The sequence below is a fragment of the Anser brachyrhynchus genome (assembly GCF_964034855.1).
Source record: "Anser brachyrhynchus genome assembly, chromosome: 15".
NCBI lineage: Eukaryota > Metazoa > Chordata > Aves > Anseriformes > Anatidae > Anser > Anser brachyrhynchus.
The window spans coordinates 10,230,924-10,250,959 of NC_137733.1; the positions used below are offsets into that span (position 1 = coordinate 10,230,924).

The 20,036-nt window shown below is 38.8% G+C and overlaps 2 protein-coding genes across 4 annotated transcripts; one reads left to right on the top strand and one right to left on the bottom strand.

The window, feature by feature from the left end:
• Window positions 1–8: 8 nt before the first annotated feature.
• METTL9 (methyltransferase 9, His-X-His N1(pi)-histidine) lies at window positions 9–19,979 on the top strand. Of its 2 annotated transcripts, none has more exons than XM_080556657.1 (5): window positions 9–403; window positions 4,690–4,880; window positions 7,127–7,336; window positions 8,386–8,570; window positions 19,247–19,979. In XM_080556657.1, the coding sequence occupies exons 1-5, from the start codon at window positions 230–232 to the stop codon at window positions 19,450–19,452; spliced, it is 966 nt and encodes a 321-aa protein (XP_080412783.1). In that variant the 5' UTR covers window positions 9–229; the 3' UTR covers window positions 19,453–19,979. The 2 variants fall into 2 exon arrangements, with proteins under 2 accessions (XP_080412783.1, XP_080412784.1); XM_080556658.1 differs by having other exon boundaries at window positions 16–403; window positions 19,250–19,979.
• IGSF6 (immunoglobulin superfamily member 6) lies at window positions 11,789–19,080 on the bottom strand. 2 transcript variants are annotated; one of them, XM_080556664.1, is made up of 6 exons: window positions 18,319–19,080; window positions 16,608–16,958; window positions 15,635–15,732; window positions 14,460–14,516; window positions 13,742–13,800; window positions 11,789–12,131 (listed from the first exon to the last, which is right to left on the bottom strand). In XM_080556664.1, the coding sequence occupies exons 1-6, from the start codon at window positions 18,383–18,385 to the stop codon at window positions 12,056–12,058; spliced, it is 708 nt and encodes a 235-aa protein (XP_080412790.1). In that variant the 5' UTR covers window positions 18,386–19,080; the 3' UTR covers window positions 11,789–12,055. The 2 variants fall into 2 exon arrangements, with proteins under 2 accessions (XP_080412790.1, XP_080412791.1); XM_080556665.1 differs by having other exon boundaries at window positions 13,717–13,800; window positions 18,319–19,077.
• Window positions 19,980–20,036: the final 57 nt, after the last annotated feature.

A 20,036-nucleotide genomic window follows, 5' to 3' on the forward strand; every position in this document is an offset into this window, starting at 1 on the left:
CGATTGGCCGGGGCGAGGGAGGGAGCGGGGCCGCGCCGGGCCCCGGCGTGTCGCAGCCAAAGCGTCCCGGCCGCCCCCCGCCGCCCCCGCGCCGCGCGTTCCGCCCGCAGCGGGGAGCCGAGCTCGGCGGGCCGCGGGCTGCCGCCGCCGCTGCCATGCGGAGGGGAGGCGGCAGCAGCAGCAGCGGGAGGGGGTGACTCCTCGGCCGTGCCCCCCCCCCCCCCCCCCCATGAGACTGTGGCTGGCCTGGCTGTGCTGCTACACCCTGTTCCTGTGGGCGCTGAGGAGGAGGATGTGGTCTGGCCCTGCCAGGTACCTGAGGAGCCCTTTATCCAGGTCTCTGTACGCCAACGTGATGGGCAGCCACGGCCAGCCCGCCCCGGGCGCCAGGGAGAGCCACCAGGTACGGCCCCTGAGGTAGTCCCCTTCCCTTCCCTTCCCTTCCCTTCCCTTCCCTTCCCTTCCCTTCCCTTCCCTTCCCTCCCCACGGCCGGCCGGGCCCGGCAGGGCAGTCGCGGTTCCCCCGGTTTGAGGGCGCCCTGAGGGGGCCCCGGGCCGGGCAGCGCCCGCCTGAGCCAGACAAAGAGAGGCGACGGCCGGGGCCTCCCGGCGAGAAAGTTGGGGTCGGCCTGAAGCGCTGGGGAGGTGTGGGGGGGCAGGCCGGGCTGCCGCTCTGTGAGCGCTCGGTGCCAGCCACAGCGGGGGTGGGAGGCCGGCCCGGTGTCCCGAGTGCGGTAACGCGTCTAGTTGGGGGGTCAGACTGCCCCTGGGGGCTAAAACCTTCGCTTTGCTTCCTGTCCTGGCGAGCTCTGTGAGTAACAGTGCTTGAGCGAGGTCTGCAGGTGGTGTTGCCTGGGTGGGATTATAAGCACGGGGATGTTTGGTTAATAGGTGTGTGTCTAGAGGAAAATAATCTGAACCGGCTGCAAAAAGTGAGCAGCTGGGAAACTACCGAGCTCATGGAGGCCTTGGAATGGTAGGAGGTGGTAGACTAGAAACGGGTTTGCGATGTGATACAACTGCTCTAAAAGGTTAGTGCTGTACTTGGGCAGTACAGGTACGTGGGTCATTGCTCTGTGGAGCAGTTAGGTGCTGTGCAGTGCTTTGGGGATACGACTGCGTGTGTTCGCATCTGTGCTACTGAAAACCTGGCAGGAGTTTAGAGGGGCTAGTAGAAACTTCTACGGTACTAAACAAAGGTATTGATTTATGCTAAGAAAAATATACATGGCTAAGCTAATGAAGAAGATAGCATAAATACTTGAGGACTGTTGTACAAAGGAAAAAAAAAAGTACATTGTAGTCCTCCAAGCTGAGGAGAAGTTTTCCACTTCTGAAGTTGTTTTAGTGCTCTGGGTGGATGCTGACTGAGAATCTTGCTACCAGGTGACCGTATTACTGGGGTTTAATGAATACGGTCCGCATTCGGATCATTCACTGCATATGTAGAATGACAGAAACAGAATTTAGATTTACAGAAAAAACTTCTTTCTGCTGAACAAATTAAATTTGCAGATCTTTTCTGTTGTTAAAAACTACACTAGAAAGACAAGTAAATCAAGAAAATATTGCTATGGAGATGACTGTCATTCACAGGTAAATTGTCTGCAGTATAGTCTCCACTTGTAATTTATTGGGTCTGGATTTTTATTCTAATATATCGATCATTTAGTAAGTTTAGTAAGACAGTTACTGAGTTTGTAAGATTACTCGTAAGTAAGGTTTATAAGAGGAGGCCTTGGATTCTTGCACTCTGCAGTTTTACTAATTTTGTTAGTTTTGCATAAGTTAGATACATTTTTTTTCTTTTTACTAATATTAGGTGAGAGTTGTCAATATTTTTTATTATATATCCTAATATTTCTCTTCAGATTACGTAGTGCTGTAGCTTTTCTACTGTTGCACTATGTCACAAAACTAGTGGCATGAAAAGAGCTCTTCATATATTGGATGTGAGGAAAAACAAAAGTAATCTCTGCTTTGAGGAATTAGTTCTAGAATAAAACTGTTTTTCACCACTTCTGTTATTTGAAAATTGGATTGTTTTTATCTGGTGTGGTTTTTTTCCTTGCAGTTTGTTGTCATTTCTAATATTCTCTGGTGTTACATAGATAGTTGCACATGTTTTAGCCAGTAAGCTTATTGGCAAACTTAACCATAAAGAAGAAATTAGAGGAAGGCTGCAAACAATGACTAATTTCTGGAAATAAGCTTCTCTTCTCACAGTTGTCGCTGTTATGCCCATGCTTTTATGTCAATATACATCAATGTTTGGAAGACTTAAGGACAGGAGTTGTAGGGCAGCAGCTGGTTTCCTTGGTCAGACCCTGAAACTGCAGGTAACAGGGTTCAGTGCAAAACCAAGTTTTATGAGCTCGAGTAAAGCAAATGTGTAGCGGTATTGCTTATGGGTCAAAGTCCATGTTTACCACAGCTCTGATATTTGGATACATTTTCTTCTCTATTGAAAATGGCAACACAAGGAGGCATTTGAAAAGTGCCTGCTGTAGCTAGGCAGCAGCCTCCCAAATCACTGCTGCAGCTGACACCCATCCCTGCCTGCTCCTCAGCTCTGTGGATGGGTCATTTCTGCCAGCTCTTGAAATTGGTTTCTAGAGATAGATGGGCAAAGTATGCTGGCTGCTGCTTTAGTGCTTTTTAACAGTTTGCTAAGGATCCTTTTCGAGACTCACTGGTCCATGCTGATTCATTCAACTAGCACTGTGCTGCAGTGAGAAGAGACTCAAATGGGTAAATCAGCAGTCTTGGGGGTCCCAGTGCCAGGCTCCAGCACGTGGTGCAGGGTTTCTCAAACTCTGGGTTTTAGAGGAAAGGATCACTTGTGATACCTGCAAGCATGCTTGAAAGTACTGCTGAGGGCCTGATTCTGCAGGAAACTTGGCCAGTGTGAAAGCGGTTTTCAAACTAGACTTATGAAGGTGTATGTCTGCTCCTCTGCTGAAGGGTCTTGAAACACCTTCCCACTTAGAGACTGTTTGATGGAGCCCCTGTTTATGAATCCAGCATGTAATGGCCTTCTTGCAGCTGCCTGCTCCCCTCCGCTTGCTGGCACTGGTATTGTGACACAGCAGGATACTGGACTAAGAAACCTGTACCGTTATTATTCATGTTACAGTAGTGACTGGAAGTCCCATTGTGCTGCTGAGCACTATAAATGTGCGTTAACTGACCTTAACCTTGTTCTCTCCCAACAAGGTGCAACAAACATGAAGAGAACAGGATGTAAGCGTGTTTTGCGTAGTATGACTGTAGAGATTTAGGCACTTAATTTTGCACACTTGCCCCAGCTGACCATTAGCTGTCCTGCATGCATTTTTATGAGATTCTGTTGAAACTCTCCATACCTTTCTAAGATACTTGTGACTCTATCTGCACCATGAACAGTTGCAGCCAGATTGGGAGCATCACTGCAAGATCTGAGGGGATGGTAGTAAATATTAGCTATAGGCTATAATTCTTGATATTAGAATATAGATTGGCTTTAGAGATTATGTGGGAAGGGCTGTCAATAACTCTGCAGGAGTATGAGAGAATGTAAAATAATAGCAATTAAAATAATGTTTAAAACTTTTTCGTAACTTCAGCATATTGAGTGAATGTTTTTTTTAGCTTGGCATTGCAACATAGCAATGAACAACCTTTTTAATTTTATACTCCACGCTGGCATTCCAGAAAGCTGCAGCATTAGAGATGGAGGTGTGTAAGGTCGGCTTGAGGGTCCTAAACTTCAGAATTTTTATAGGTCTGTTTTGTTTTGCACAAGTCTCGTGCATTTAAAATAATGTAAGCTAGGTGTTAAAGAAGTTTAGATGTGCCTTACACGTGGACTATTAGGACATTGTTTATGACTTTACCAGCTAGATTTGATAGCAAGAAGAAGCATCCTTTTCCTCAGAATGAGCTGGATAGCAGCTGGCATCTCAGATTTGGCGTAGTTTGTATAGGAGTGGTTATTGCCAAGTAGCATGAGGTGAAAGGAACCGTGAGCCCATTTTAACTTGGGCTTCATATTCTACAAATCTAAAAGTATAGAACTGTCCGTCAGCTGATATTGATGACTTCTTCGATGTGTGAACCTGATTACTTTTTTAGTAGAGTTGATGGGAGAAGGCTCCTTAGACAAAATTGTTTTGAAAGACTTGTGGACCTGCTTTTTGGGTACTGGTAAGTGAAGAAATGTAGTCCGGCAGTGATACATGACAGAAGAGCTGTTTAAAGTATAGATTGGATTTTCTATCTATCTATTTTCCTGGAAAAATATTGCAAATGTACTTCCTGATTTCTTTTCAGAGGATGTGACAGGTTCAGAGTGAGTTGGAATACATAAAACAAGGTTATCTGAATTCATACTATTTTACCCATGTGGTGGTGTTCCCTAGAGGACTTGTGTTTGGTTTCTAGGGAAGTTGCTTTGTAAAATTCTTCAAAGTACAGGGTAATGTGTAAGACAAAATGTGTTACTTCTAGTGAGTCATCTGTCCTCAACTGATTATAGTTCCAATCTAAGTTAAATTAATCTTGAAGCCTGTTCAAAAGTCTGTAGGGAAAACTAAATTTTGATATTTACGGAAATTGATACTAGTTTTCTGTGTGTTCTGTTTCTTTTTAACTACTTCTATTTTTATATTGCTGCTGAACATTTTAGTAATGCTTTGTTTCTTTCTCTAGTGGTATGTCTGCAACACAGAGCAGTTGTCTGAATCCCTTCAGCCTATTTTTGTCCAGAGTTACCTTGACCAAGGAACACAGATCTTCTTAAACAACAGCATTGAAAAATCAGGCTGGCTGTTTATCCAGCTCTATCACTCTTTTGTGTCCTCAATTTTTAGCCTCTTTATGTCTAGAACGTCTATCAATGGGTAAGTGAAAAGTCTATCTTGGGTAAACTAAATACGTTTTGAATTTTTTTCAGGTGTTCATCCCTATTCCTTGATCTGCCAGTTTTGTTAAACGTATACAGTTTTCCCTTTGCGAGTCTAATAGATCTGCAAAGCCCCATTTTGCTCTCCACTTAAACCTTCCTAATTAACGCCATTTCCAGTATGAGCAGGGCAGAGGGTGTATTTGCAATTAATAACAGTCAGAGGACTCTACATGTATTTTATAACCATTACTTGTCTTATTCCAGAGAATACTCAGAAAGAATTTGAGAGTATTCTTTGTGTTAGATAATGTGTCCTTCTTCCCTCTGTCTTTCTTCCCCGTTGCCCTTTTCTTTATCTACTGCCATACCTATAGCACGTGCTGTTGTGATTGTCCTTGTAGAAGGGGGCTGTGTCCAGTCAGTTCTGTATTACATCTGAAGTTTGTGTCCATGTGTGCTGCTAAACTAGGCAGACTGCTACACGGTGCAGAAGTTGCTGAGTGGTGTGTTTTGTAACGTTGATGTGGAATGGAACTATCTTCTTTCTCTTATTCTTTAAAACTAAATTTCACCCTGGTTTGTGTGTAAGCTATACTGGACGGTAGCTTCTGATGTGGCATGTTTGATGAAACATAATAAGGTGGGAATAGAGAAGTTATAAAACATTATTCTCCTACTGTTATTGCATTGGTCTCATCTGCCATCAGCTACAGGGGAGTTCAGCTGTTCACGGGTGCTTTTGTATGTTTTCCCAAAAAGTCATTGCTTTTTCTGCTTACTTCTCTTTTGCTCATTGAGACACATGTTTACCAGTTTTAACTCTATGAATAATGTGTTCTGTTACATTTACCTCTTTTCTCTGCCATCCCCACCTCTGCACCTGCTGCATACTTCGATGCAGTCTGGTTTGAGGATAGTGCCTGGCTGCTAAGGCTAGGAAAATAATCTTTCTCTTTATTTTCTAACCAGATGTCTTTGTGAGCTTTCCTGTGGTGTTTTTAGTTGCTTGTAGCTTTATGTAAAGGTTCTTTTGGTCTCCTCATCTTCCTTTCTCTTCCTGTTTTTTTTTTTCAAAGGCTCTCCAGCGCTTTGAGTTACACCTTGTAGTGCTGTTAGGCATAATAGCCACGAACCAATTAGACAGCATGGACTGACACAAGTGTGCTGCAAAGGGGTTGTACTTAAATTGGCTGTATTCTGTTTATTTTTTATATATATTTAATATCTTGCTTTAGTTTCTTCTATATAACTTTGTATAGTGTGTCCTTTTTGGTGGTGGTGGTTTTGTTTTTAATAGCCGATCTTTCCTAGGCCTCTTATTTTTTTCAGATTTTTTATTCTTTCATGCTTTTTCTGTTTACCTTTTTTCCCCCTTGGTCATAAAAGAAATCTGTAGATTGTATTTTTTTAAATTTAACCTGCTATCCAACGTTGGTTTAAATGATTTTTTTTTTTATCCACCTCTAGTCTGTCACTGACCAGTTCTTTCTTCCTCTTCTTGTTCTGCTAACTTTCATCTTCTGCTATGACAGCTGAAATCTGTCACTGTGTAGTCTTCAAACAGTTACAGGCGGGTATGTCATTAACTTGATCCGTAAAGAATCCAGCTGTCACCTCTACCCAATTCCTTAATGAGTTGTCTATTTTTTATTCGACAGCTCTTGTGTTAAATGCAGAAGGATCTGCAGATAGCTGCAAAAGCCATTGTAACATACAATTAAAAAGTCGTCTCTTTTGCCACTCCAGCAGTGTTACCCCCATTCTTTCTTTAAATCTCTTCCCTGGCTTCCCTCCTATTTCCATATCCCATTCCTCATTTCTTGTGCATACTTCTGTCTGCAGCCATTGTATTTCCTCTGCTCGCTCCCTTTTTTCCTTTTTTTAAGGTAGGTGGGAGAGATTCAAATCTGCAAACCTGACAAATAAGGCTTAGCCTTTCTCTTTCTGTCTTTCTCTCCCCCCTCCTCACTTTTGTGTGTGTGTGATCATCTTGCGCTGCACCCAACGAGCCCTTCCTTTCCTGATTAAATTCCTCCTGAAGTCTTAGCCGCTATAACTGCATGTAGCTATGTGACGGATTTCTGACAAGTGGAGGGCAAGTTGAACTGGATTTAAAATTTACCTGAGCAGCGACCTTGTCTGTTTTGTGTGACTGATTGCTGCCAAAGCACATTCTAAATTACTTCATTGTCCTTGTTAAAGTTTGTATGAAATTGGACATTTCTCATCTTTACCTTTCAGGCTGCTGGGAAGGGGCTCAATGTTTGTGTTTTCCCCAGAACAATTTCAAAGACTGCTTAAAATAAATCCAGAATGGAAATCCCACAGACTTCTCGATTTAGGGGCTGGGGATGGAGAGGTTACTAAAGTCATGAGTCCTCACTTTGAAGAAATCTATGCCACAGAGTTGTCTGAAACTATGATATGGCAGCTTCAGAAGAAGAAATACAGGTATTGTACTGAATACTTCCTACATTGTGTATTTCAGACATTACAGCAAAATCATCTTTGTAATATTTTATGAATGTTCAGTGTTTTCAGTCAATTCTGCTCATGTTTGATCATTATGGAAAGAGCTGACCTGTACAAAACAGGGAGAGCGAACACATCTGATATTCCTTGTTATCAGGACTTTTGCTATGCTGATGTTTCCTGTTACCAGTTAAGACAGAATTGGCAACAACTGTGTTGAAGTCTTTCTTCATAGTTTGCTTAAACTGCTTTATTCAAGACAGTTAGGAAGACAAAATTCAGATACTGATGAACGAACAGTACAAAATTGCAAGAGGAAGGAAAGCGACTGCAAAGAAAGCAAGCCAAATCTTGATAATAGATGCAGATTATTCAGGTATCTCTAATGACTAGGAAAGGAGTGCTCATGGATTACTGTGTAAAGAATCTTTTATTCTAGTTACGTTTAGCTGCTGCTGTTAAGACTGAAGAATATTTAGTAATAAAAACCTCAGCACTTTCAGAACATTGTTGTACACCGGTCACAGCTCCTGGAGGTTCTTTCAGTCTTGTTGAGTAATGGCTAGTATTTGGGGCACTGTGTCCCTAGACTGCAACCCAAAGAATGAAGGAGCTGTAGATGTCTTTTCTTCACATGTCCTTGAATGGAAAACTAACAGCAACTGGGTTTGCACACAGATAAATCAGAGTGGATAAAATGCTGCAAGCCATCAATCATATTTCAGCTTCGTTTTTCCTTGCTGTATATTCACTTTTATTCTAGGACATCACGCTTTTATAATACCTGCGCTTTTTTTTTTCCTTTATTGCCTGAAGTTTATAAGGCAATATAAAGGTGTGGATGAATATATAGCCATGCCCATTGTTGATTAGTTTTTCTTTTCCAGGAGACTAGAAAGACCACGTCTGCTTTTCCTCATTGCCTAGTTGGCTGACCTTACCTGCACTATGAACACATCCGTAGGGAATTTTTATCCTTGGTGGGTCTCTCAGAACTCAGCTCTGTATCTCTCTCTCTCTGTTTGTAGGGTGCTTGGTATAAATGAATGGCAGAACACAGGATTTCAGTATGATGTTATCAGCTGTTTGAATTTGCTGGATCGTTGTGATCAGCCACTGACTGTATTAAAAGATATTAGGAGTGTACTGGAGCCAACTAGAGGCAGAGTCATTCTAGCATTAGTTCTGCCATTTCACCCGTATGTGGAAAATGGTAAGTACACAGATTAATAGCTATTCACGCAAATAAAGAAAGCTTTTGTAGGTTGTAGTATCCTGAATTAAATGTTTTAGTAAATAATTGACGTGTGTAAATGACTCTTACAAATAGCTTCTAGGGTGCATGTTCAGAAGTATGAAATCATAGGTAAATAGGCCACACGAGGTAAGATGTTTTCTTAATTCCCCAACATACATTATTGGCACCAACAAAAAGCTCAGATATTGAAGTTACATATCCTGTTCTGCAGGTTGCCACATTTGAGCTGTGTTGGAGCAACATGGGAAAACTGATCTCTGATTAGGGCCCTCTGCTGCCTTCATATAGGTAACCCCAGTTGTCTTTAGCGACCATTGAACAAATCCATCAGAACTGTCTGTAATACTGAATGGAGCAGCTTAGCTCAATTTGTTTCAAGTGTTCCAGATGAACTACACCTAAAAATTCGTAGGATGATAATGTTCGCTGTCCAATATGAGCTCTCAGAATAAAATATAGACCCCTACTAATACAAAATACCAACCATTATTAATACTTTATTAGTAACTGGAATAAAAAGTAAAATTAAGTGCTAAAATTCCTTTATTTCCTGTAGTTGCATTTTGAAGAAATACATGAGAGACTTTTCAAATGAATCTTTCCTTGTGACTAAACCTCAAAAGAGACTAAAAACTTCTTTAGATGCCTGTGGTTGGGGGGGTTCAGATTGAGGCACCCTAAAGGTGATTTGAGTTGTAGAAGGCTGGTGTTCATCAGTCATTCTTTGGATGCTGCCTCTCCTTGACTTTTCAATGGAAAGGCATGTGTGCACAGAAAATACAGAACTAATAACCTTAACATTCTGGAAATTGTAAATGCAATCAAAATGAAACTATTTTTCTCTTTTTATATGTCAGTAGTATTTTGGGGGGAGAGAGGGGAGGACACTGCAAAAAGAGTTTTAAGTGTAAAAATCAATGGTGTCAGTTGAAGAATTCCTTAAAATACAATATTTGAGCATATAATTTTGTAGATATTCTAAAAAGTAGTATGTCTTACATGAGACGGAGGGTTGACTTAGGCACCTGTATGGTATTTTCAAGCACATTTGGTTACAACGTCCTGTTGCTGTAACGTGGAACAATTTGATTTCCTTTCTTTAAAATTCCGTATAACAGCCATGTCTTGCTTGACTTTCATCAGCATATTAGAAGCAGAAATTGAGAAGTGATCTGGGTGTTTGTTTCATTTGCGTGACTTCAAAGCTGTGTGCCATGGTGTTTTGCAATCACTGTTGCACACTGCATCTACTTTTCTACGTGTTGTTCGGTAACCATGTGATAGGCCACATGCAACTTCCTCACTCAACAGGAGGTGGGGAAATTAAGAAAGAAAAAACTACTTCGGGTCCATTTATATGTACCACTAACTGCCTACTGGGAAAAGAATAGGATATTAAATTTAAAAATCCCTGGGGAATGGAAACCTGTCCTTTGGTTGTTGAATTCAGAACAGATTTCAGCTTCTAACAAGTAGGAATGACTAAGACTTCTTGTAAACCAAAGTCAGACTCTAGTTTGTGCTGGCGACTTGTAAACGATTAGTCACTTTCTTTAAGACAGCTTTGTTTCCTTTGCTTTTTGTAAGTCTCAGCTAGCACAGTGATGTTCTTTTTTTTTTTTTTTTCTGATCTGCAGGGTATGACAGAGTAGCTTTAGTATGCTTTTATCAGTTGAGGCTGTTCCAGTTAGCAAATATCTACTGAAACTTTAAACATACTCCGTTTGCCTGTTTAGCACTGACCACAGATACTTTACCACTGATATGGGCCCATATAAACATCTCTAGACAATGCGAGTTACCTCATGCACAAGTTAGTGTCATTCCACTAAAGCTTTCCTGCTTAAGATCTTTTCAGCTATAGTCTAAAGAAATAGTGAGCTGCCAGACTGTCTTATAACTCCTTACTATCAGCTAATTAAAAAGTCTGGACCTGCCAGGTGAAACTTGTGAATTTTAGAGGGGGGAATAAATGGAGAAGGGATTAGGCAGGTAAGGTGTTTGATCAGTGTATAGATCAGTTTTTAGAACTGGAGACCTAAAGATAATTTCAATCAAAAAAAGATATTTGGGTTATTACACTTAATGTGAAGGTAATTGGAGAAACCCTCAGTGTGAACAGTATAAAGCCTGCTCTAAGAGAACAAAGCAAGGTGGAGTAGGAGGTATAATTTGTTTCTGTGCTTTCTGTTTCTGGAATTACAGTGACACCTAGAGTCCAAAGTAGCTTAATCACAAATTAAGCTCTCCAGAGGAGTTTTGTTTTCAATGTATAGAACAACAAGTAAATGCACTTCCTGTGCATTTCTAAATTTGTCAAGCCATACGAATCGTATGGTATCATAATAAAATGTTATTGTGTGAATAGTCTAACTTTGGTTTTGGTGGGCATCCCGTAGGGTGATCATAAAATGCTTTATATTTCCTAATATAGACAGTGTGTGTGTCTGTGCATGTATATATATATGAAGGCAATATTAGATAATCAGCCTGGGTTGTGACATTTTCTTTTTGAGCAAATTAATGTTTCTATGATTGATTAACATGGACAAGAAGAGGAAGGTGCATTTTTCATCTTCCTGAAGTATTTAGTACTAAATTGAGCTGGAAACAGGGTCCATCTAGTACTTACTTTGTCTATTTTTTTCAGTTCTCATGTCACTGAAGTGCAAAATGTGGCTTCACTTGCTAAACAAAGCCTTGCTTTATTTAAAGGATGACAAAAGATGTAACTGTTCCTTAGCAGGGAGAATGCCTGATACCAACAGGTCTCTTCTGAAAGTGCTGATTTGTAGATAGGCTAGGTAGTAACTTCTCAGTGTACTTCTGTTTTCATGCCTGTATCTGTTTGGAACAGGCACACAGAAGCAAAGATTGGTGCTACAAGTAACCCTGACTTTGGATGGTAGGATTGGAAGAAAGGGGGTTGTCTGTCTAGCAGTTGAATTTTGAAGTTACAGGAGCAACCTTTTCATGACCACCACTTTGCTTTCCTCAGTAAGCTAGGACGAAGTTCCCAACCCAAATGAACTTTACAATGATAGTACGTGCATTTATATAATCTGTTTTTCTGCTTGCCTATCCACAGAACATGTTTTGCTGTTTAAGCTACTGTAAGACTCCGTAACTATTGATCTATGTATCCATTATAACTAACATGACTGAAAACAGAATTTCACCATGAAATTAGTTTATTTTCTGATGGTGTTGATTAATGTACATCTTACACAAGTGTTTCAATTTGCATACAAGAAATACATGTAAATTCATGCTGAATGGGAAATAATGTGTAACATAGGTCATCAAAATCATGTGCATTGAACATTGTCTGTTTAGAAAACACTATGAAGATCACTGCCCTGTAAGGTTTTCTCCTTTCTTTTTAAAGCAAAGTAAGTCTGTGAAGAAGCTTAACTTCTTCATCTGCCTCTTTGGTTACACTAAAAATGTCCAACGAATTGGAAATGCAGCACATACTCATCTGTTCTGGTAAACAGTGTCATCTTCCAGATGATCCTACGGGAAAAAGAAATGTGGAAGCGTTTACTCACTGATGCAAATGTTTATTGTTATTGTTTTGAAAGGCAAAACTTTTTTTGAGGCAAATTCCATCTCTTTATTGTTTCAGTAAACTCCTTCCCTCCCTACTTATCTAATTGCATTTGTCTGTGTGGTACCTGCAGGATTCTAAACATGTTTCTTTTCCTTTTGGCTTCTCCTAATCTTCAAAGAGCACAGAGGCAGTAAAACATGCTTGTTATTTTCACTATGTTTTTATCTGACACTTAAACCAAGCACCAGGTCAGCGGGGACTTGAAGTCTTTAAAGGGATAATTACAGAGGAAATCATTTGGCAATACAGAGGTGAATAAACTAAAAATGTTTAGAGGAGGAGTGTTTGACTTTGTATTCTGTTTCTTTTTCTTTCTCATCACATCTCTGAAATAGTGCAGCATAAACTTAGAATGTGAAAGAATTTTTAATGTTTCTCTAGAGAAACAGATTTTTTTGAAGGATGATTTTGAAGCTGTTTTCATTGCTTGCAAATACATGTGATTTCTAAAATTTTCTGTAACTTACCTGGCATATGCAAAATTACTGTCATATAGTTATTCAAGATTACTGGCCTAAGGTTGGAATGATGAAATAAGCTGTGTGGTTTTATCCAGTGTGTTGAATACTTAGCTTAGGCTACAGAAGTTTAAGTGTGTGGGGAAATATCTGTAAGAATGTTGTAGAGTTTGCTGAAACTGTTTTGTTTTTCTTCTGTCATCTTACTCTTCTGGACTAAGGGAACAAGAGGAACTGCCATTGAAATATTTTCACGAATGAGCTCTAATGGGTTTGTGTGTTTTATCACACAGTCCAGAACAACTTGCTGAAACCTCTTCTTGGCAAAATACAAACTTAAAGGGGCTTCATGAAGTGTACATACACATTTTTAAAGGTATATGAAAAGCGCAGTGTGTATATACACTCATATTTAGTTGTGTATATATATGTAACAGCATATAACATACTGGCATCACGAGCATCTCTGATACAAAACTGTCTTGCTTTATATTTTATTTTTCCCCAGAAAGGATGCCTAACTTGAGCCCTGGTATTGTAGGCCTTTCGTGACATGAAACTTTGTGTCCATCTGGGAGGAAAAGAATTTTTATTCCCAGACAACATATGTGTCCTGGTTCTAGCCATATTGGAATTAAATGTTGGATGGCTTAGGAAATGGAAGCTTTTTTTTGATTCAGTACTGAATCTGAACTCAGCTGTCAGTTTTCTGCACATGCAGACACTGCATATATGGGAATATCATAATCTGTGCTCTTACATTACAGATCATGTGTGTGTTTCTGCATAATGTGAAGGTGTGTATCTGTCCCAGGAAAAATGTTCCTGTAAATTGTCTTGATCTCTTCTTGGTCATGTAGAATCTTTGACTATTGCGCAGAATACCTTTTTTTTTTTTTTTCAAGAGACCTTAATCAACTTTAAATAAGAAAAAAATTTAGTTCCAGAGGAAACAGAAATGGTAAATTCTTAAAAACTGTTAATTCCTCTCTTCTCCCACTTTTTATTCCCCATACCAGTAGAAACTTACAGGCTGTCGGGAGTGCTCAGCGTACCTCTGCTTTTGAAGTTCTTGGGCAATTGCTTGAAAAATTTTTCGTCCGCTAGTGATTTTCTGCAAATTATGTAAAATATTTTAGCTTAGTATTATGTTTGAGGTTGGGAGAAGCATCATTTTCTAGCATCTTTTTGTAATTCTGATTTATTTTTTTTTGCTTGTGTATGTGTTTGGAAAAATTACCAAATAACGCTTTAGGACCATATAGTTAGTCAGTCAAGAAGGGTTTAAATTGCATTAATATTACATCTCTTAACATATATACCTTCTTTAATAGATATTTAAATACTATGGATTTTTTTCTTTAATTTAAGGAATCATGGCAATAAATGGTCTAAATAGACTTTTAAACTAGGGGTTTACCTGAATGCACCATTTGAATAAATGAAAAAATCAATATTGAAAACTTATTTTAAAAAGGAGTTCAAACAAAATTTTCTTGCAAGCAAAACCTAAGGAAGCTGCGTGTAAAGGATGATCCTTAGGTAGATTTGACTTTATCCTGTATCCAGATAGTTACAAATTAACTAATTAGTTAAACATTAGGTAAATGTAAAATCATTAACCAGCTCTGTACAAATCTGAAGTGAAGCCTTAACAGCTGTATATGTCCCTTTAACTGAGTCATCAATTAATCACAAAATTGATATCAGATATGTACTTAAAAAAAAAAAAAAAAGGCTCAGAATCACAGATAAAGCAAAGTGATAACATACACAGTTCTCTGTTCTCTGGTCTTCATTTCCACTTTTACTTAGCAGCTTTGGTTTTAACTAGGAGGAAGGAAAAAGAAGATTGAAACATAAAATGATATAGCAACAGCTAAAGTAGCAGAATAGTTGAGTGGTGCCCTGTTACAGTGGAAAACAGTCTGTAGATAAGTAGATATTAGATCAGCTTATACCATTGGAAAAAAAATCAGGCATTTAAGGCCTTTTTCATCTTCTGGTAGTAGATGTTTCACATATCTTTGCTTTGAGTACAATGGAACTTGCTTGAAGCTACCTAGTTGTCAAAAATAAACCAATTTACATCATGGATACCAGGTTTTCTCCTGAGAAAAGGCATGATTAATTCTTTCCACTATATGACTTCAGGTAGTTTTAAGAAAACAAAACAACATCAAAAATGAGTGTCCTGTCTTTATATGTAAACAGCCATCACTGCAGCAAAGAGCCATTTACCATGTCATACCACACAGGACTGGGAAGTCCTTATTCTCATGTCAAAGTAATTATTTAAAGATTCCAGTTGCAGCTTTGGGTGTTTGTTTTTAACTAAATTCAGTTTTATTCTAGAAAAACTAAGTATCTGGTATTGATATAATTTTAACTGTATGCATTCTATTGTGTTTGTTTCCTAGATCCATAAAACTTCCGCCAAGTCTCTGATACATTTAAATTTTTTTTACCACTATCTTCTGTACATGTACAGTATATGAATACAATTTCATCGTACAAGCAAAGTCAGATTGCAGTAACTTCGCAGCTCACAAATATTTGGACATTAAATTTAAATTTTTACTTTTAATGGAAGCTAATTCACAAAGTTTATGACTTGCAATGGTAATTTGTAACTTTGCTGTTTGAGTGTGCCTTGACTATAGATAGAGTCTCCAACCTGCTGATTAATACACTTGGTGTAATTTTAGTTTTATAATACTGTTATTTTAGACAATTTACTTAAAATGTGGTTGCTATTTAGAGTACAGGTATGGGTTCGCAGATGTGTGCAGCATATGAACTTCAACCGAGCACCTTTTTAGAACTTAACTGTAAAAGTTATGGAAACTAGGAATGTCTTTTATTCTCTTTATGGAGATGCTAAGACTGCTAAGGTAAATAATGAACAAAAATAAGTTAAATAACGAACAAAATCAGTTTGAACCTACCTTGTAGACTATAAGGATTGTGCATACAATAGTGCAGTATAGAAGTAGTAAGGTTGAGATGATGATCATGCAGTTAAATTCTTCAGTGCTATGCCTCTCTGGTCATTAAGTAAGAGTAAGTATTAGAATAACGGACGGTTCTCCTGATTTATGTAATTTTCTTAAGACTCTGCATTTCAGCCCCCTTCCTTTGAGGAATTAAAAAACTTCACACGCATCATTATGTTTTGATTTATTTTCAGTCTGAGTTCCCTAGCAAGATCACTTTTGTTTCTCTGAACGTTTGTAAGGGCAATGAAGACTTGTTATTTTTGATTACGATCCCATTGAGGGATAGATGGAGAATAGAGTCCAGTTTTCTGCTCTAATAAAGGAATATCTGAATAAAGCTTACAGGCTTTTGTTTTCAGAAATACAGTTAGACAGGGGAAGGAATTAATACAGCCGGATTATTATTTTCCCTATTTTTTTCTATTTTAGCCATGTAAAACTGAAATGCAATTAATGTAGCCTCATCATATTTTAGTTAGAAGGCAAACACTACAGAAGTACAGAACTAAAACATTTTGCTCGAGTTGGACCAGTGAATCCCCAGTTCTGAAACCCTGTGCTCTGTTGAGCATATTTCTACTAAACGACAGTTTCTCTGCTTCTCGTTTTCTGTTGATACTTCCTTTCTGACAGCCATTAAGGTCTGTATAAGGGGATGTAGAGTATGGTTAGATAGTACAGAGTACAACATTTTTCTGCTCTAGAATACTAGAGTAATGATGGAGCAGTCTAACCAGCAGATGCCATTAAGATGGTTATTTGTAGAATCCCTCCATAGTTTTACAATTAACAATTTAAGAAACTCATACTACTCCTAACTGCTTTGTTGGTATTTCAATCTTAAATGCCACTTTTGAGAGTATAATAGTATTTGGGAAAGAATTTTATTTTATGATTCATTAAGGATGAATAATCGACTGACCTCTTTTTGTTAGAACGGTTCCATTTCCTGTTCGCTTAGAATGGGGTGAACTTGAATCTGAAAATGCTATTCCACAAAAATAAACAGCATTGTCATTTACAGACAGATCATTGATCTGAAGTGCAATGCTATTTTCTGATATTTGTACTTTGAACTTCTGATCATTTGTGCATTTAGGTGTGCACAAATCCTCATGCTTGTTAGTAAAAAACCGAAACCATAGAACTTGAGGCTTGGACAGGGAGCATTCAGAGGCAGAGAAAGCACACGGTAGGGACACTGTTTGGGTGGAATATTCAGCTTCCTGATATCTGGGTTGTCTTACAGTGACTTGGCATGTATCTGCTGCACCTGTTGAGAATAAACAATGAGGGGTAGTTAGATAAGCAAGGCATAATCTAGAAAGAAAATAAGATGCTTATGGTTCATGCTAGAAAAGGTAGGTGGAAAGGGGAAAAATGTTTTTCAAACTTTGATTTTTTTAAGATGGATGGACAAGGTGGGTGACATAAATCTAGATGTTCCGTGGTATGTCTCTCCAAAGGTTTGTTTCTCCTCTACTCTTCCTGATGTGGGAGTAAACTGAGGCAGCCTGATTGCAGGTGGTGGAAGTGTCGTAAATGGAGACATTTAAAACTTAGCAATTTCATGACATTGATTAGAATTCATAATAGATCCTGGATATGCCTTCACTTCATGGTACATACTGACTCTGGGTTTCTAAGGATAACAATGTTGCTTGTTAGTTCTGACATTTAAAAATGTGCGTAGAGAAAACAGGAAGTTCAATCCGGGAAGAGAATTTTAATTAAGGAACTGAAATGTTTAATATGACTGGTCTGGGAGATTTATTTTATGTTTTAAAGTCCTTACTGAAATCTATAATTTAGATACTTTTGATGTGTCTAGTTTTATGCACATTGCTTAGTTATTTAAACAATAGAATGAGGATTATGCAGTGAAAATGAATGTAGTAGCTTACCAGCATCCTTTCCTGCTTTCTAGAAAGTACAAAGTTAGAATAAAAATAAACTGAAATCTGTGTTAATCTATTGCTGATACACAATTGATAAGCCTGTCTACTGCAGAGAGTCAATGCTGTCCCTTTATCGTTTTTCTCACCAAATATTTTATGGACCAAATCCAAGCAGATTCAGTGTCTGTGACTTCTACGGGAATAAAGTTAAATTCTATTTCTCCATTGGGTGAACATCAGAGCCATTCCATAGCAGCTACAACAACCCGAAGGCTCTACTAGTGTAAGGTAGTGTAAGTGTGAAAGGCAGTAGGTTGTGCTCCTGCAGTTGATTGCCTTCTCCTTTCCAGCTAACTCTAGTGCTCTGGTTGACCTTGCAGAGCAGAACATCATAGCTTCAGTTCATACAGATATTGTCTGCTGGACTTTGTAAACCTTCCTTCCAAACAAGCACAGCTGCACTGAAACCATGCTGTTGCTCCTGGAGCACTCTTTACAGGAGAGTGCGGTAGGGTTTCACCCAGAAATCATAGATTACATTTCAGAATTACGGAATAAAAAGCATTTGCTAAGTCATTTCATTTGGAAGTTGCCTGAAGACAGCAGAAATCAGCTCAATTCTCGGCAAAACTTTTTACTACACTTACAGCTGTGTTGCAGATCATAACCACAACATATTCAATCCTGTAATTTCTATTAGATGAGAAAATACAAGAAGTTTAAAAGATGTCTTACCAGCACTGTACAGAATCCAGTTGAACGCCAGCATTAGCATTTTCTGGAAGTTGTTGAAAGATGCCATTTCTTGTATCTCTCTGGAAATGATTCTGCTTGAAGGAAGAGGAACTTACGAAATTTTTGGAGTTGCAGAATGCTCTGTATCACGCGATTTAGAGCTTCCTGTTGAGAAGGGCTTTTACTATTGTATTTGGTAAACTTGTTAAAGGTACAGACCAAACCAGAAAACATTTCTGTTGTTTGTGGATGGCATTACTTTGAAAGTGGGTGAACACTTTTTACTTTTAAACTTGGGAGTTGTGCGTGTGGTCCTTCAGGTTGCTTTTTTAGATATAACAAATGACAACACGTTTCCTGATGTAATGCATACGTTCAGCTTTGTAATTTTATCTGGCCTTAAACTGTCTTTAGTGTATCAGCTAGTAAGTGGCTGTGACAGCAACAGATTCTGTAGTCATCCCTTATCTAACCAGCATGGTGGTTTCCTAGCAAAAAAAAAAAATAACAGCAAATGATAATTTTCAACTTGCTGTCTCTATTTACTGTAACTATCCTGAAGCCATCTTTGGCCAGACAGTAGGCATAAAGAAAAAAATTATAATGCTGAAAAACATCTTCATTAAATTGTCTGTCTGTCTGTCCATGTCTGCTGAACACCAGCCTCAATAAAGGAAGGTACTTTTCAGCCAGTTTTGGAGCTGCTAGTTAAAAATGTAGCCAAAGATAACCTTAAGAAGGAGCCTCTTCTGAACTCTTGGGGGGGGGGGGGGGGGACTTGGGGGAAAGAAACTGATCTATCAACAATTCTACAAATGGCTTGTCAACCTCATATTTGGAGTGGAATGGAATATAATGTATAATATAATTTGTTTTTAAAAAAAAAAGTCTGTTTTATAACTGAAACAAAACTCTTTTCTTTTCTCAGTAGGTGGCAAGTGGGAAAAGCCCTCAGAAGTTTTGGAAATCAAAGGGCATACTTGGGAAGAACAGGTTAATAGCCTGCCAGAAGTTTTCAGTAAAGCTGGTTTTGCCATAGAGGCTTTCACGAGACTGCCATACCTTTGTGAAGGTGATATGTATAATGACTACTATGTACTAGATGATGCTGTCTTTGTCCTGAAGCCAGTGTAAGTGTATATGAAGTAAATCTCCAGAATCAGTCCCAAGAAGCAGCCTCTGAAAGAGAGTTTTGATTTACCGTTACGTAAAGGGAGGGAATTTGGGGTATTGCCGTGCTAAATAAATACCATGTAAGAATTTTAAAGGCCAAAATACTAATGTATTTCTTTGTAGTATTTAGGAAAAAAAAGGGTTTTGTTTTATTAAACAGATTCTTCAGTTGAGAATCTTTGTTTTTAACCAGCTCTTAAACCAACAATGCATTCTGCAGTCCGGCAGTAATGGGGGATACTTTTTTTACACTTACCTGCAACAGGGATCAGATCCAAACAAAAGCAATAGTCCTGATAATGAGGAAACTGATACAATGTGAATTGTTGTTAAAGAAATCAACTGAAATCTGGCAATAAAGTTATCCATTCAGTTCAAACCTTGTTGATTATAACTGTTGAAATGGATATTCTTCCATGCTAAGTTACTTTCTCTCTTACTGTCATTCTTCATGTTTTTATTCATGCTAATAAACTTTTTTGAGATGACTTTTTGCATTAACTTTTGTGTTCATTTTTGTAACCATAGCCACGCTTGTCCGCAGC